This window comes from Maniola hyperantus, chromosome 16 (genome assembly GCF_902806685.2).
Source record: "Maniola hyperantus chromosome 16, iAphHyp1.2, whole genome shotgun sequence".
NCBI lineage: Eukaryota > Metazoa > Arthropoda > Insecta > Lepidoptera > Nymphalidae > Maniola > Maniola hyperantus.
This window is the reverse complement of record NC_048551.1, coordinates 5,159,359-5,177,198: the sequence shown is the minus strand read 5'-3', so window position 1 is coordinate 5,177,198 and position 17,840 is coordinate 5,159,359. Positions and strand designations below refer to the sequence as shown.

General features: G+C 36.7%; 1 protein-coding gene across 2 annotated transcripts in view; it reads left to right on the top strand.

Annotated features, from left to right (window-relative positions):
- Positions 1-17,840, top strand: part of spri (Src homology 2 domain-containing protein sprint) — a 253,910-nt gene that overhangs the window by 11,950 nt on the left and 224,120 nt on the right. For both annotated transcript variants that reach the window (XM_034977086.2, XM_069503945.1), the window contains exon 2: positions 9,112-9,195. In XM_034977086.2, coding sequence (XP_034832977.1) covers positions 9,127-9,195 — 69 coding nt within the window. In that variant the 5' untranslated portion in view covers positions 9,112-9,126. The remainder of the gene's footprint in view (positions 1-9,111; positions 9,196-17,840) is intronic.

Below are 17,840 nucleotides of genomic sequence, written 5' to 3'. Positions count from 1 at the left end.
CACACAGAATATAATTATAGAGAATAACTAACACGCAGAAAATACATGCATTATGCAGTCCGGAAATGGACTACTTTCTTCGCTTTCGCATTGAAAATATTCATGTGGAACTGAACTCACAGGAATTTAAGTTAGGATCGTCTATTACCTCCAATCCACTCAGAGCGTAGTCTAGTGGTGACAACCTAGTGATTAAGATGTCTGCCTCCTATTTGGGGGATCGGGGGTTCGATCCCGGGCACGCACATATAACTTTTCGAAGCTAAGAAATTAAATATCATTTGTTTCAACGGTGAAGTAGAACATCGTGAAAAACTTGCATACCTGAGAGTTCTCCATAATGTTCACAAATGTGTGTAAAGTCTTCCGAATTCCAATCCTCGTTTGGGTGGTGCGCGGTGACGTGGTGGATATTCTGGGAAGAGACCTGTGCTCAATAGGATACCGGCGATAAGATGATGATGATGATAATTTTAATATAAAGCTATATTGAAAATATTTGCAGTCATTTGTTCCAACAATTGAAATCTGTATATTTTTTTTATTCATTATAGGTAAACGCTTGACCACAATCACACCTGATGGAAAGTGATGATGAGATGGGACGCGTTTACCCAAAAGATGCCTATTCACTCTTGTTTTAAAGTGAGAAGTTTGTTTTAATCGTATTACAAACTGATCAAATAAATAAGGTTCCCCGTGTCTATACAAGACGCACATTTCGCAGTTTCTCGGTTTTATTAGTTTAAATTATTTATTTTGCACCCAGATTTACGATTGCCACCGCGGTCTACGATATATCAGGAGGCCCCAATAAAATTCTCTTTACAAAGATATAAAGATATAAAATGTGCTAATTTTCTTTTAATTCAATAAGTTTAAAATATAAAAAGGCATTGCAACGCAGGTATGTCGGGAATTAGTTGGTGTTATCTAAAGGCGACGATAGCCTAATGGTTTGTAATACGTTGGCATCCTAGTCAGGAAGCCCGAGATTCGATCCCAGGCACGCACCTCTAACTTTTCCAAGTTATGTTCTTTATAAGTAATAGGTATATCACCTATCAGTAAAGTTGGCCGCCAAGCGATTTAACGTTCCGGTACGATGATGTGTAGAAACTACACCAGGTTAGATTGCAGCCAAGGCTCCAACTTATATCTGAATAAAAATAAAAATAAACTTGCCCTAAAATAGAGATTTTTTCAAGGGCTTTTGAAATAAATGCAATTTTAGTATAGAGAAGCGCGTAAGAAAGGCCTATATACGACAGCCCAGTGGCATGCCGCAAGGGCGCAATACATCGCTATTGCGTAAATGAAGCTTAATTGTTGCTTATCTCTTCTGCGTTTGTTTCTTATTCTGTGTTTTTGCGAATTTCCAGACCGCATTCAATCCCCTTTATATCTCGATGTTAAATTCTTCAGGAGACCCTTTACCAATAGGTGGAAAAAGTGTCGGATGCCTTTTCAATTGCTACCTTGTGGAAAGGAGGGGGAAATTAGAGTGGGAGGGTTGTAACAAATGATTTTGTGGGATATATGGGTCACAGTTTATGCTATCTTTTATTGGACGTAAAAGGAGATTAAAGAATTCAATGCATTTTTATGTTATTTTAAAGTGGAGTTTTTAATATCATCATTAAAAATATAAACCAAACGAAAGCTAAATTTTTTACAATTATCTGGCGGCTCAAAATATAAATTTTAAGCAAAGCTTAAGCTTAAGCGAAGCTTGATTAATTTTTATAAGCTTTTTTAATCAAATTACTTATTACTTAGATGGGGCCTGCAACTTCATCCATGTGCATTTACATTTTTTTGAATCCAATGGGAATTCTTCGATTTTAGACCGCGACCAAAAGTAGTAGGTATAATTTTTTTAAAAAGAATATTAGCCATGTTAAACGACTATTATAATATTCCCCTTTCCTCTCCAACTAAGTGTCAAGCTTGTGCTAGGAGTAGGTACGAAAATAGTGCAACAAAATATGTCCTTCCCCGGGATGCAAAATATCTCTGTATTCAGATGTCATAAGCCATGAAAAGCTAGCAGACAGACGGACACTTTCTTATTTTTTTATTTTATCAAAGTATGGGAATATGAATAGTTGATACTAAATAGGTATAATCATTTAGTTTCCTTATAAAATCAAAGTCGTGTTTCCTGAAATCTTATTTCAAGAGCGAGCATCGATCAATGTCTCTTGCCGTCAAAGAGCATTTAAGGTGAAGCAGGTGACAGGCCAGATAGATCGAGTAATCGAGTATCAATGGAAATACGATTAGAGATTGTGTTTGATATCACGACGTGACTAATGGGCTTTGAATTACTCGTACAGTGACTATAAGGTATATTATTATAGTTTCATCATCATCATCATCATTTTCAACCACTAGCCAATTTAATATATTATTATACATAATATTTTTTTAACTGAAAATATTGAAAATATTACAATAAAACGTAAAGCTAGCCTTATCTAATTACTATACAAATCATGCCCGCGTGGAATAGTGCCAATAATACTGGCTGCATTTCCGCGCTGGACAGCGAGGCTGATCCGTATAATATAGGATTATATATTATATAGTTTATTTATATTTATATATGTACTATAGTTTTAAGACTTTTTAGATAAATGAATTAGTCACTGAGTAATTAATTTTCAATCTATGTACTTGTGTCTACTTGTAGATGAGCAGAGATAGAGACACTCAGATGATTTAAATGATTAACCATTGTATACCTACTTAAGTAAGTCAAAATATTATTGTTTGACTCATTGAATGTCTTCGCTCGGATTTCGGAATAGTCGATGCATAATGGGAATTTATATTATAAACGGTTTGTCTTAGATATTCTTTATGATATGAGTATTTTACCCTTTGCTTTTATCAACATGATGCTTTAAATTTTTTGACATTTATTTCAAACACTTGAGTAGTCGAGTACACTTCAAATGCATCTCCGCCTGATACACGAGGGTATTTAGAGACAACGCACACATACCTACTACAAATAAAAGTTGCGTTTCTGTGACTTTATTTGTCACGCCTTTGCTGGGTACAAGATGAAATAATAGGAATTAATTAGTATTGTCAACTTATTGTTATAGTCTGGACTATAATATTATTAAATGGACTATCTTATGCTCGCAATTCGTCGGCGTGGACTACATAAATTTTGAACTCTTAGTGGATACTTAGGTACTCTGTACAAAGAAACACCCTCTAAATTTTATGTCCTAGGACCAGCGGTTTTGGCTGCGCGTTGATAAATAAGCCAGTCAGTCAGGACTTTGAATTTTATATATGTATACTTACAGATAAACTGGCTAAGGCAGATAATTATTTCTCTACTGCAGACTGTAATTGCAATGCAATCAATCAGCGATCTGTAGATGCTGTTTGCGAACTCCGTCAAGAAAACCCACTACAGTCAGCTTATTGGCAAGTGCTGGCCAAGTGACTCTGTACATATACCCACATTCGTCGAGTGCATTGGCTGCAGCATACTAAGTAAGCCAATTATTGTGTTTTAAGTTCTAATCTAAATAATTGATACCTACGCAATAGACGGTAGAAGCATGTTTCATGCTTGCATGCAAAAATAAGAAGAAATTCTTGAATGATATTATCGGAAACCTACTGGAGAAATTACAATTTGATTTGACTCAACCAAGTTGCGTCGCGAGGCAGATTGCATAATATTGAAAACTTATAATCAGTATGTTTTCGATTGGTTTTCGCCATTAAACTACGGTGTAGGAGCACAATCATTGTGACATTTCTCTCGCGATTGCAGTGCGACTTTTGCAATGCTTTGTCGATGGAAAAGTAACGGGAAAGCGTTTTCGGCCCTGGTTTTGCTAGGGCTGCAAAAGACGAGTTGTTGACTCATTAATCGCCAAATCGCGCGACTGCTTCGAAAAACTGTATGTTTGTGGTAAAGTTGTTCAGACTTCAGATGTGCGTAGGCTCTGACGGAATCTTGTCGACACGAGACATGAAAGTGACGTATGAAAAATGCGGTGTACCCTGTTAATGCAGCTGAATACGCGAAGGGTGCAAATGTGCAGACGTATGGGGATTCAAAATAGAATGTGGGGTGACTTTAAGGAGGCGTTATGAATTTTTCGAAATGGAAGGAGTAGTTTTATTATAAGAAAAGAATTTTTATTTCTGGATAATATTAAAATTTCAGATGCTTTTTAAACTGCTTCTTATTTCAATATGGCCTAGGTGGTGGTAAGTAGATGTCTTTATTTGCAAAAAAGACATTTTTCACTATGGTGTAGGTATGTTTGTAAGAGGGTGTGTATGCATGTGAGAGAGTGTGTGTGTGTGCATGCTATTGTGTATGTGTATGTGTGTGCGTGCAGTGTGCGTGTATGTATTTGAGTGTCTATGTGTGTCCGTTTCGGAGGTTTTTAAAAGTTCCTCAATTGTACCTACCTACTTTCAAAGATTTTAAGAAATGCCTCGTTGAGACGATGACATCTACATTCATATCATAATATATGTAGAAGAACCATATTATGACGTTTAAATAAAAAAATTATATTTTATCGTGACATTGAGTTAAAACCTGTGGTTAAACAAGCTCTCTCATTTTCCAAAAGTTTAACAGTTTAACGCGAACATCTAAAACCATAAACGGCGTCGTGATACATCTCCCCAATAAATCTAACCTAACCAAAACACACATCGCAAACCCAAAAGCCGGCGAATAAAAATTACTCTCGTTAGGGCTCGAGGAATTGGCGTTAATAAAAAAACTCCGCGTTTCCTGTAATTCGGGAACCGTGACAAACGAGTGGGCTGGCTGCATAATGTGGTCCACACCTCGAGGTATAAGTCCCGCAAATTGCCAGCAGGCAGCACTAGACTGAAGTTTCGAGCTGATGGTATATTTTTATTTCGGCTGACGTCATTTCGACGTTAATGAGACATGGTTCCAGTGCAATAGCAATTTGCGGGACTTAGGCAGTGGTCCGACCGCCGGCGAGAAAACGACTAACTATCGGCGATTTTCTCTCTCAAGAAACGCACAATAAATATAGGTACCTACATTCTGTGTAAACGAAAGAGATGCATATATCAAAAGTTGCTCTCTGACTGTTCACACTGCCGGCAACGACTCGCTTTACTAGTTTAGTCGCTGCGCTCAGCGAGCTTTCAAAAATAAACTCGCTCAGCGATATTCGTTCAGCGATGCTTGCTTGCTTGAATACGTGTAACGCGCGCGCAGGTCTGAGCGACTGCGGGCGAATTGCGCGAGTACTTAATCGCTCGTCGCACTTGCACACTCGCTTATAGCCCGGCGACAAAACTATCGAAACTACACACTCGCTTCCCGCTGTATCGCCAACTCGTTTAAGTTTCTAGTTCTACTCGTTTCTCGTTCATCGTCGGCGGTCGGTCCACTGCCTTATACCTCGAGTGTTACTACCACCGCTTAAGGCAGTGGTCCGACCGCCGACGATGAAAGATGTTTTCTTGTAGAAATAACTCTCTATGTTTTTTTTCCGATAATTTTATTTTACCTACATAGACTCCATATAGAGTCTATTAAAATTTTTAATTCAGGAATCGAATTTGGCAAAACTTTTTTAAATTACTTTAATATTTTATTACTTAGTTAGTAAATTCAATAATGTAAATTGTATGATTGTGGCTTCAAAATCCAATTTTGATATCATGCATAAAATACAATTGTAATTAATTATACTATGGATAGCTATTAAACAATTTGCTTATAGCGAGTAGATTAACGGTGAACATAGCAACAGAGGTGGACAAAATCAAATAAATTGTGGGTACGAAACGAGCCAACAATCCTATAATCCGAGCTGCGAACCGCTCTTTGGGCTGTCTCGTGGCTGCTAAAATGTTACGGTTCACCACATTTTTTGCATTTCTCAATCCATTTTTTTAATGAACGAATTCTAAACCCCCGACCAGACCGCTGTAAACACGCCCTCCACATTAGTCTCCACCGGCGGTTTACAACAGTGTTTACTTATTTATTTTATTCGTTTATTTGCAATCAACAGCGATACATACAATATAATTTTACATAATAACAGACTGAAAATAAAGCCAAATAGGATTACAATTTTGTTTTTTACAGATTACTTAAATAGTTATTAATTATAAATTTATAACAGTACGTTTGAGAGATCAAATAATTTAGTTTAGTTTAGTTTTAGTTTATTTAGTTAGTTTAGTTTACAAAGAATTTTTGTTGCAAACAAGTGTTTACACTGTTGTAAACTGCCGGTAGAGGCCGATGTGGAGGGCTTGTTTACAACAGTCTGGCTGGGGTTTAACATTTTCTTAGAGGCACTACTTTCAACTTTCAAAGTAAGATTACTATACTAAGTGGGGTATCATATGATACCTGTACATTCTAAAAAGTTTTTTATTTATTTTTATGATAATAATTTGAATGCGCTCTACATTCACGCGTGAATTTCTCGCCAACTTGAACCCGTTGAAAACCAGCAAACCTAGAAAGTCTAGGGAGATACTTTTAAGCTTTTTAATGGCGTTAGAATAAAACATTTAAAAGTTAAAAGTACCTATCTACTAAAAATAAAATATGCCTGGCCATTCAGACAAGCGGCATTTTAACTAGCCCTGAAAATACAGGTTGTTTAATTTGCAAAACAGCGAAAGGGATCATTCACTCTATTATATTGGAATCGGCACGTTCGGCACACCTTTGTTATCTATGAACACATACTATTGTCATCGTTTTGCTGCAACTTTCATTTGAGAGGGCTTTAAATTTAGCAGCTTTTTTAAATAGGTAGCCACTAGGGACCTACTATACCTACTAGCTGCTGCTCGACATTTCATTTACGTATGTAATTTGTTTTTCCTCCAATCTTTTTTTTCCGGACAAAGTCGCGCAACGGTCACCATGGTTGTTCTGCTAGTAACGTAACACCTATAGACGTTTACACTTCACACCGTGTTTGAATTTAAAAAAAAAACAAATGGTTAATTTTTCCGGCAGATCTGTTTGCCAAACATAATATTATTATACTGAACGTGCTGTATTTAGTTAAGGCGTAAAAATTTGATTTACAGACATTTGTACAAACAATCAAAAGTGACTACATTTTATGTAAATTGCTATTATTTTGTATAAATACCAGGACGGCATAACTCATGCACGGATGGCGATAAATGTGGACAGCTCTTTTTGTGAACACTTACTTTTGGTAGCCAGGAAATTGCCTACTTCTAACAGGAGGCTTACAGTGCACAGTGGCGCTCGCAGCAATTTTGTTAAAACGTGGGGGAGGCGTGAAGTTTTAAGGGCAATGAATCATTTTTGGAAAAAAACAAATTGCAGCATTCATTTCCATCGACGCTTTATGTAAAGAAGGTTGAATGCATTGGTTAAATTATTATGATAATTTTATCATAAATAGTTATTCATGTTTGCATTGCTGTTGTATTTAAGATAATTGCTATTATGTAGGTAATTCATTGTTGTGATTTTTATGAAATCCATAGTAAAAACTTGGATAGAATATTCTGGTTCTCCAGCCCTCTTTATCCTCCTTTCAAATTTTATCACATAGAGAAACTCAAAGGTAAGTAGTACATATTATGAAATACCAACGTATTTCATAATATGTAGGTACTACTTTTAGTACATATTATGAAATACGTTGAACTAATTGTTTTCATCGTACACTATCGATTTTCTTTTGAGTTCCAATAATAATCAATCACCGTTAGTTTCAATATTTATCCGACATTGTTATTGTATACTAATAGCCTGTATGGTATTTATGGGCATGGTTTATACATGCGTTATACTTATTCGTGGCTCTTCGATTACACATTCCGGATGCGCGAGAATTAAATTTGTCGACGCTGAACCACTGTTTACTGCTCTGATAGATATAATATAGAACTTACTTTTCCTACTAGATGCGCCTTTGAAAAATGAGGTTCACTAATGATTAACAAAAAAACCGGCCAAGTGCGAGGTAAAAATTTCAACTGTCTTACCTTACTATCACGGTTCGAATGAGATACAGCCTGGTGACAGACGGACAGACAGACGGACGGACATCGGAGTGTTAGTAATAGGGTCCCGTTCTACCCTTTGGGCATGGAACTCTAAAAATTGTGTGGAGGGGTCTTTTTGACAAATGTGTCATATTCATGTCGTCTGAATGGTCCCCTAAAGAAGCACCTATCTTGACTATGAATTCTAGCGTAATAAGTGGCTATCGAAAGATAAGTGTATATATAGATTTTTAATTTCGGCCGTAAGTCACTTCTAGCGGTCTTTATGTAGCTTTCGACGAATACGGAATATACATATAGGTTTTTAAATACAGTCCGGTCTGGACAAATGTTTGTACAATCTTGCACTGCTTGGAATTAATTTTGTTGTGGTTAGCGAGAAGTGAAATGCAAGAATAGATTGTAAGAAACCCGAGTCTCATTCGAGAAACTCATTATTGTACTTTCGAAGATAAACTTTCAAGAGTTACCTATTTATTTCTTTAGGTATGCAAGTATTGGTTGACCTACGACTGTTGTCGAGTACCAACGACGTTTTCTATAAATTAATACATATCTGCAAAATAAGATATTTCTTGACCTCCCATTACTCAGTATAAGTACAACGATTCGATTTTCAGCTGGGTAATTAGTACTTAAGTACCTAATTTTTATTTAAGTAGGTTCATAAACGTAAGTATGTATGTACATAAAAAAATAGGTGCACAGAAAAGAAAAAATATTTGCATAAAAAACGTAATATTTACTCCTATTCCATCAGCCTGCATGCGTCTACTGCTGGACATAGGTAATTCCACGAGTGCGCTACCAAACAAGGCCCTCCGCCTTCCTCATCCCCCCGGCCCCCCGCCACTGTCTTAGGTCATCGGTCCAGCGAGCGGGCTGGAGGTCGTCCTATACAGTGCTTACCGAATACCGGTACACACTCTCCGCTCCAGAACACGTCTGCCCCATCGGCCGTCAGCTCTGCGATAGACATAGCCTAGCCATCCTATAATGAATAAAAAAATATAGTTACCGTCGCAGTAATAGTTTTACGATTTATTTTTGTTGCAGTGCTTGGAATGCAACATGTCAAACATTTGCCAGCGATACATCCGGAGACACTGCGAGGAGAAACATGGCGGATCCTATATGAAGGTGGGTGCCATATTGTGAAAACAATTTCTAAGCACTCATAAGCCTTTAACACACGGTCACACCGACGCATTCGCAAGGGTAATGTTTCGCTAGTCGCTACTGCATGCGACAATTTTCATGAATTTGGGTACATACTAACTTACAAAGTAGCTTATTACACTAAATCCTACCACTAACATTTGAAGCAAAAACTCATGGCGCAAAGCGTAGGCAAAGCTTACATGTCTTGGCTAAAAGCTACCTAGCTCGTAACTAGGTACTTAAGAGGAATTAACTGAATACAAAACTGACGTTTTACCTAGCGATTTATATTCCAGTAGGTAAGTAGTAGAAATCATCAAAGTTTGAAAGATATTCTGGTCCTTTTATCTACAAGTTGGAAGTAAACATACGCATTTGGACGTGAATAAAATCACTATTATGGTGATCGTACACGACCGTTACACACAAAAGAGGAGGAAGGAGCAAGAGGAGCGAAGAAAGCTTTCCGAATCTCAGTAGAATCTGCTTTACGAACCGACGCGTAAGGTAGTATAGGTAATAACATAAAACATTTTTTTCATTTTTAGGGTTCCGTACCTCAAAAGGAAAAACGGACCCTTTATTGGATCACTTTGTTGTATGTCTGTCTGTCGGTCTGTCAAGAAACCTACAGGGTACTTCCTGTTGACTTAGAATCATGAAATTTGGCAGGTAGGTAGGTCTTATAGCAGCCAGATTTTTGTTTATTTTTATGCTTCATAGTTTTTGAATTATCGTGCAAAATGTCGAAAAAATACGACTGTAGTACGGAACCTTCGGTGCGCGAGCCTGACTCGCACTTGGCCGGTTTATTTTTATTTTTAAAAGCCACAAGATCCGATTGTGAGCAGACGTAATGCGCGAGACGTTAGCAGCATCCGTGTGCCGTAAAAATTTGTGAGCAGAGCAGCGTTGAACTCTGCTGACGTCCGTTATTGGCATTTCTTTGATGCGGTCGCACCAGCTGACTCTTGTTGCTGGCATCACGACAACTCTGCGGCTCTTGATTCTTGTGCATTTAGCGGGTCATCGTGTCGTATGCGATCACCATTAGAATCCGGCTAATAAATAATTTGGATGTTGCGTGACAACCGACCGTGACGCCGGCTTAAGTTCTGGAAGTTGGTTCTACATTTCTTTAAATGGAGCTTTAATGCACGTACAAGTATATAGCTGGTTGCATTGTCAAAGGATAGACTGGTCATTTGTTGGATGTTATCTCTATGCAAAGATATTCTATTTTATTTAATTTTCATAAAACTTACTTCCACAGTTACTAATTACATTCACCACATACATTTTCAATTATACACCATCATCATCATCAAGATCAACCCATAGCCGGCAAAGCACGGATGTCCTCTCAGAATGAGAAGGGTTTGGGCCTTAGTCAACCACTCTCGAGAATTCTCAGGCATGCAAGTTTCCTCATGATGGATGTTTTACTTCACCTTTAAAGCAAGTGATATTTAAGTACTTAAAACGCACATAACTCCGAAAAGTTAGAGGTGCGTGCCCGGGATTGAACCCTTCGATAGGGAGGCGGACATCTTTACCACTAGGCTATCAGTTATCAGTTATCGCTGTTGATACTCAAGTAATGTCGTAATGTCGACTAAGAATATAATATGAAAGTAGATTAAGAAATTAGGATGAAAACGTAAAGCAGATGTCTACGTAGTTACCCCTTAACTACTCTTAATTAGGTATAGTTTATACACTTTACTTACAACACATAGCAAATAATACTGCATGAAGTAAACAGCAGGAAGAAGTAAGTAGAATACAAAAGGCGGTCATATCTATACGATGGTAGAGATATTAAATTAAATTAAATTAAATTTATTGGATATTATTACATATTAAATTACATGTAAGGAACACAAAAAAATAATACTTGTAATACAGATAAAAAACAAGTAATAATTAAGTAGACCTAGGTCTAGTAGACGTATGAATGGGCAACCCCTGCACTAGTAAACACTGTATTACAGTGGGTTGCCTTCTCCATTTCTAAAAACTTGAATAAATGTTATTACAATTTGAATATGGTCGCCTTTTAAATTCTACTTCCTTCTTCTTCGGTGACATCTAACAAGAAACCTTTGAATTAGAAGTTAAGGAGATTAAACTGCGGGTGGTGTATTATTTATTAACATAAACATTATACCTATCTTAGTTATAACTTATAAGTTATAGATTTTGTGTAGCCGTGGCTCATATAATTATTGCCCTCATATCACTTTATATAAAAAAAGAATAACATTTTTCTCTTCAACAACCCAATAAAGGGGTTGAAAGCCGAGTATGCTTTTGACATTTTAATTTCCTGCCGTACTCCTATGCGGTCAGTTTTAGTTTGTAAACATATTTTGCTGAGTTTCACGATCTCTTTCAAGTAGCATAAGGATTGAGGATATACTATTTACTTTAGTAATTATTTTCTCTTTAAAATCAATAAAGTTGCTGGAGAATGAAAAAAACTAAAATTATGATGCAGATCAACATTTCTTGCTTAGATAGTTAACTACCTCTTGCCTAATAACATAACGATATAGAATATGGTACCTACCTATAGTAAGTTCTTATCTTCTGTCTCACTCGTCGAGTACGAATTATGTAAAAAGTTATACTCTAAACTAATAGTACCTATAATGTCATTACTTATTGGTTTTGTGGTGGAATTTAAGGACGCCTGATAGTTTATTGTTAGCAGAATCTCATAACAATGATTGGGTATTTTTATTACTACAGTAAATTTATATAAATTATATTGTATTGTGTAAATGTCACCGGAACTGTTAAATAAATCAAAATCGTTAATCGTTATTACTGTATTATGGTTATTGCTTTGGATGAAGATTATACTTATAGAAACTATGATTTTTTTCTCACTTTTCGATGTTAAAACATAAATACGACGCCATTAAGCAAAGTTTTAAAGCCACCTTTGAAGATAAAGGCACTCATAAATCCAATCACATCAAAGTTTAAAAGCGTTTCGAAGAAGTTCCGAAACGATCATTAAAACTTTAACTTACAATCACGAAAATTGTCCATTACTGACGGGACCAATTTTCAGTGTAAACAGACCAAGGGGCAAGATTTTAATTAGTGGGTATTTAAAAAGCCTTTTAGGAAATTGCTCTGTTGGGCAGGACGAAACCTTGCATTTTAGACCGAAAGGATTTGTTTGTGTCAGGATCATTGGATTTCAATTTACTGAAACAAAATTAAGTAGGTACTTTACCTACTCAACTTTACCTACTTATAGGGTGGTTTCAAACGATCGTTTGAAGTTCTCCATTTCTACTACGCCGATTTGGATCAAACTTAGTAAGTTTTTTACTAGGTCTTTCATCATTGACAAATTTTGCCGAAAATGCGCCAAGCCAACACTAAGAGCTCTCACCTTGCTCAATGGTCTGATTGCTCAGCACTAACAATTCTACATGTCCAGCAATGGACCTATGTCCATTGCTGGACCTAATCACCATTAATGGACCTACAGGTCACTTCCACACGTCACTACTACTAGGTCTTTCCTATATTAGAAAACTGATGGGATAGTCACTCTTAGGTCCGAGGCATACCTATCGAGTGGAGAGGGAGCCGAGGCGCAGTCTTTGACTTGTACTCATCTTAACAGCATTCGCAAATCCACGGATAGGAGGGGATGGCAGAGGATTCTAAATTTATCAATTCATATTTTATACTTATCCAATCAAAATAAGGTAAATATAGTATATTTCAATGCTTGGAGGCCGAGCTCGGAGTATCGTACCGTATTTTTCTCTGCGGCATCAAAGAACTCGCCGCAGGATAACGCGGCGGGAGGCGTCGTGATGCGCCGGAATCTGCCAGGCTGCGTTATGAACCAGCCGGCTGATGCTGCGGCATTGCAGGGGATTTTTCTCATCAGTGTGCGCCGGCGGGAGGGGATCCTCCTCGACACTCACTTTTGCCTTCCACCACAACGGTGAGCACTAGCCCTTATTTCTCGCTGCTTTTTCGCGTTCCGTAGGTTTAAGCCTTTAGAACTCAAATTGATAAGGAAATACTAGTGCTAGGGGTAGAAACAAAAGCTTTGGAAGTGAAAAGCGAACAGTTTGCGGTACAGTTCAATTTCCGCAATCACACAGAGCGGCGCCGGGCGTCCGGACCAACTATACAGTATACAGAACGGTACTAATACCTTCCTATGATTATCATACTATCATGTACCTACTGTTAAGTTGATATTTCACTCATTCACACTAATTAATATGGTCTAAGATCCCGTATTAGAAATATCTACCGCCCCACAATTGTGTATAAAAACGTAGGTTTTCATCGCTATCGTACCTAATCGTCAACAAATTCTGCCCATTGATTGGCTGTGAAAAAATGTAAACAGCGAATCAAGCAATCAAAGGGCAGATTTTTTTGACGATTACGAGAACGATGAATGGTACGTTTTTCTTACACAATCGGGGGGCTGATTGGTTATTATGCTAGATAATTTATAGATTGATACATCGCGAACAAGTTGCCTAGCGAAATCACATGCCAATAATGGTGTTAAACAGTAAAACATAAAAATAAAAATGTGATCTATCAGCTTCCCTGATTTAGGTATTAATGGAAATTGAGCTGAGAGAATATACCCTAAGGAGTTGAAACATAAATATTGCCTAAATTCCCCCGTGCTACCTGACTTTCATGATTCTAGGTCAACGGTAAGTATATTATAGTAACTTAGATCAAAAGCGAGCTTCGACAGAATGTAATTACAACTGCCTTCCCCATCTGTGAGCCTGTCTGGAGTTGTAACTCATTTTCTTATAAGACGTCCGCATCGACAGAATAATTAAGTTTGAGCAAAACTTATAACTAACTTGTAAAGCGTTTTTAAATACTGTTTTATTATTCTAATATCTACGCAGAAGCTCACCAACAGCGACTAGTTTTAAAAATAGACCAAAGCCTGCGGCCTGCAAGGCGTCTTTAACAATGGGCTGCTTTATTTTGGGATTACTTTTTTTTTAGTTTTTTTTAATATTCTTTATTGTACACCAAAAAGAAAAGACACAAAAAAGTAACATAATATAAAAGAAGAACAAACAATTAGCGGCCTTATCGCTGTGATTACTCTCTCAAGGCATCATCTTTCTCATATTTTGTGAGGTTCGCGATCGTTGCCATTGCTCAACTTTTGTTGAGCACGCACGTTGTTCCTTCATTATGGATAAGCAATTCTATTTATTTCTACCCGTCATTACTCTAAAAAATTTAGGGGCATTTATCAAGAATTTCCGCAAACGACCAAAAAAGTACAAAAAGAGATTTTTACGTCAAAAAACAAGAAAACGTTCATGAAATGCCGAACATTAACTATCAAGAGAAACCTTTATTTTGTCAAGACATCGATATTAATAGCGCTAATAAAACTCGATAGCAATTCCACGTTGGTTGGAAGTAGTGTACCATGACAGGTTTCGACAAACGGCAGTAATAACTTGGGTGTTCCAATAACATTAAGTAAAGTAAAGGGTATCATTTGTAACCGCCCGAGTGACACCGCGCGATAATACGATATTTATTAATTTTCCTTCATGAGGAAAAGCGACTTTCTATACCCACTATACATAGGGTATTTAGTATCTTTTTAATTCGGTACATATAAAAAATCTTGATTCTTTTGCTTTCATCTATAAAACTAATTACTAAGAAAAAAATGTTAAAGTAATCAATGTTACTGCATTTAATTTTTCATTTATTTATTAAGAAATCTTTATTGGACACACCAACAAAATACAGAAAACAATATAAGAAAGATACAGAAGAAACTATGCTAGAGGGTGTAAATTTTTATAGACCACTTAACAAGATTAGGTCTGTAATAATTTATTGTATACATAGACTTATGGGTTGATATAGAAAAGTGTAACTTTGTAGGAGCTGTAACGAAACGCATTATTCATAAATGCGCGGGTGTTCAACCAGTCTCGAGGGACGCGCAGTTTAATGTCGACATTTGCATATTGTGGGATATGCTGGTTTTCCAGAAGCCGTTTCTTAAATTACTAAAAAAAAACTTCTTTAAAAAAAATCCGAGCAGTCATCAACGCCCCACGTGTTTGGTCTTTCAATAAAAATATACTGAATGTTATTAGAACGCTAGCAAAAACGAAGACAGGTGATAGTACTGATGATTACTGATAGGAAAGCACAAAAAACGCGAAAAAAATGAATTAAAAATCCTGGATTTTTAAAAGTTCGCAATGTATTGCAAATAAAACATCTGATTGACTAGAGAAACGAACGTTGTGTAGATAGGTACCACGGAGTCAATGCTGGAAAGGTGCAAAGGCATGCGACCTTGCCTATCATCTCGACTATGAAATTTGGCTGGCTGCCAGCTGTTAAGAAAACTTTGCATGTTTTCAACAAAACACTGACCCGAGTTTTGCACGCTATACATTGCGGGTTTAAAAAATACTAAATAACTAAAACTACAAGTATAAAGCAAATAGTTATTGCTATTGGATTGTGTAAATGTTATACTTAATAATAGCACAAAATTTTCGCTAGCATCGTATGATACGATTTACAAAGCCAGAAATAAATCGAGTTGTGTTTGTCGTCAAAATTGATTGGAATTTTTCAATCTATTATTTCAATTATATTATCAATCATGAACTTGATGATACTGAAAAGCGAAAACGTAAATGATATAATAATATTTATTCATACTTTATCTTCAAATTTTGTATATGTGCTCAGCTAGATAAAATATCGTCTCATAACATTAAACGCTGTAAAGAAATATAATAAGTTGAGCGTCAACCGTCCCGGCAGAACATTACGGGACACTTCCAAACAATTAGACGGGCCTCGTTAGCTTTATGCGAATTTTTGAAGCACTCTTTCGACTTCTATGCACTTTATGAGTTCTTTAAGAGTGGATAATTATGTGCAGAGAGGACTGAATTTTGGAGAACAAGACAACTCTGGAAGAGGTAAAGTTACTAACAATGGTATGAGATCAGTTTTGTGTGCAGATAGTTTTAAAAATATAACATGATTTTTATGTGACAACTTGCTACGATTCTGTAGCTGGTAGTGGTACCTATTACTTACATCATACTCATTATAAACGGGTGCAATTTACTAATGAAGATAATGAGAAGAGAAATTGAGGTTTTCGTATAAGTATACGATCCAAACCACCTTTTCTGGTGGACATTTGCAATTCTTCTCAATTTAGGATTTTTCGATTTGTCTATCTGTATAATATTAAAAATTAATATGTAGTTAGGTATCCATAACAAAAGTCAATGTTAAAGCCGATTATAGATATCCCGTGATAAGTATAATTTAGACTATAATTTCGAGTCGAGTGCATTAACGGTCTTCCTGTAGAGTTGTGTTATTGTTTCGTTTCCTTAGCAACCGTGTGTAAACAACAAGGTCATTGACCTATATCGGGAATAATGGAATGTTTTAATGTGGCTACAAAGTACAAAATAGTCCATTAACAAAGGCTGCACTAGCTTTTAGCTGCGGTTTTAAGCGTACAAGTACCTATTCAATTTTCGTGCATAAATTTTCAGTTGAACAGCAAGCCATACCTAATAGCACCTACAGTATATATTATAAGTTATAACTATAGTAGGTAACATCTTTTTTACTCCATTAGCCTCCATTCATTCAAACGAGCAGATGGGTCATCTGATGTTAAGTGATTACCGTTGACCTTTAAAATCTGCAGAACATCGCGAATGGATTTGTTTTATGTGCATGGTAGGTACAAAACATGACTTTCCCTGCTTTCTTATTAAAAAAAAAGTACTTATGTTACACCAATAAAATGGTGGGTAGATACATATTTGAAGGGTGTAGGCCGTGAAAAGAAAAGATTGAAAAGGGAACTAACTAACTAGATTTAATTAATTATTTGGGAGCACATATAAAAACACAGCGAGTCAGTGGCCAGTCGCAGGCAGAGAGAGCATAGACGTTTGACAGAAGTAAAGACAATGCAACACCACAGACAAACCACCTACTTTATAATGCTTCGTTTACACTTCCAACAATATTTAACTAAGATTATCATTTTGCATATACTAAAACTAACGTTTTGTATAAGTCTGTACCTACCGAATAATATTATAGACAATATCAGCAGCGTGGTAAAGATACAAATGCCTACTTTACACTCTTCAGTTGAAAGCATTAGTCACTGTCGTAACAGGAAGTGTAAAATGTATATCGTCATATCTCGGCAGATTCATTTGGCACGTATCAACGTATACGGCGGAATTATGGTAATTTGTCCTACAAGTGTAGGGGCGTGCTAATAAAGGACCAAACACGTGGGGCGTTGATGACTGCTCGGATTTTTTATTTGAGAAACTTTTTATTCCCGCGGCAAGCCTCGTCTGCAAACTAAGCAAATAACTAACTTCGTTACATACCGGTTTGGAAATTCGTGAGTATGGCATTTTTTAACGTTTTCAATTGAACCTTGTTGGCGTAAAACGTTGCTAATTTTTAGGTTTCAAAACAGCTTCATGTCACTTTACTAGCGCTTGGCTGCAATCAGACCTGGGTGGCAAGTGATGATGCAGCCTAAGATGGAG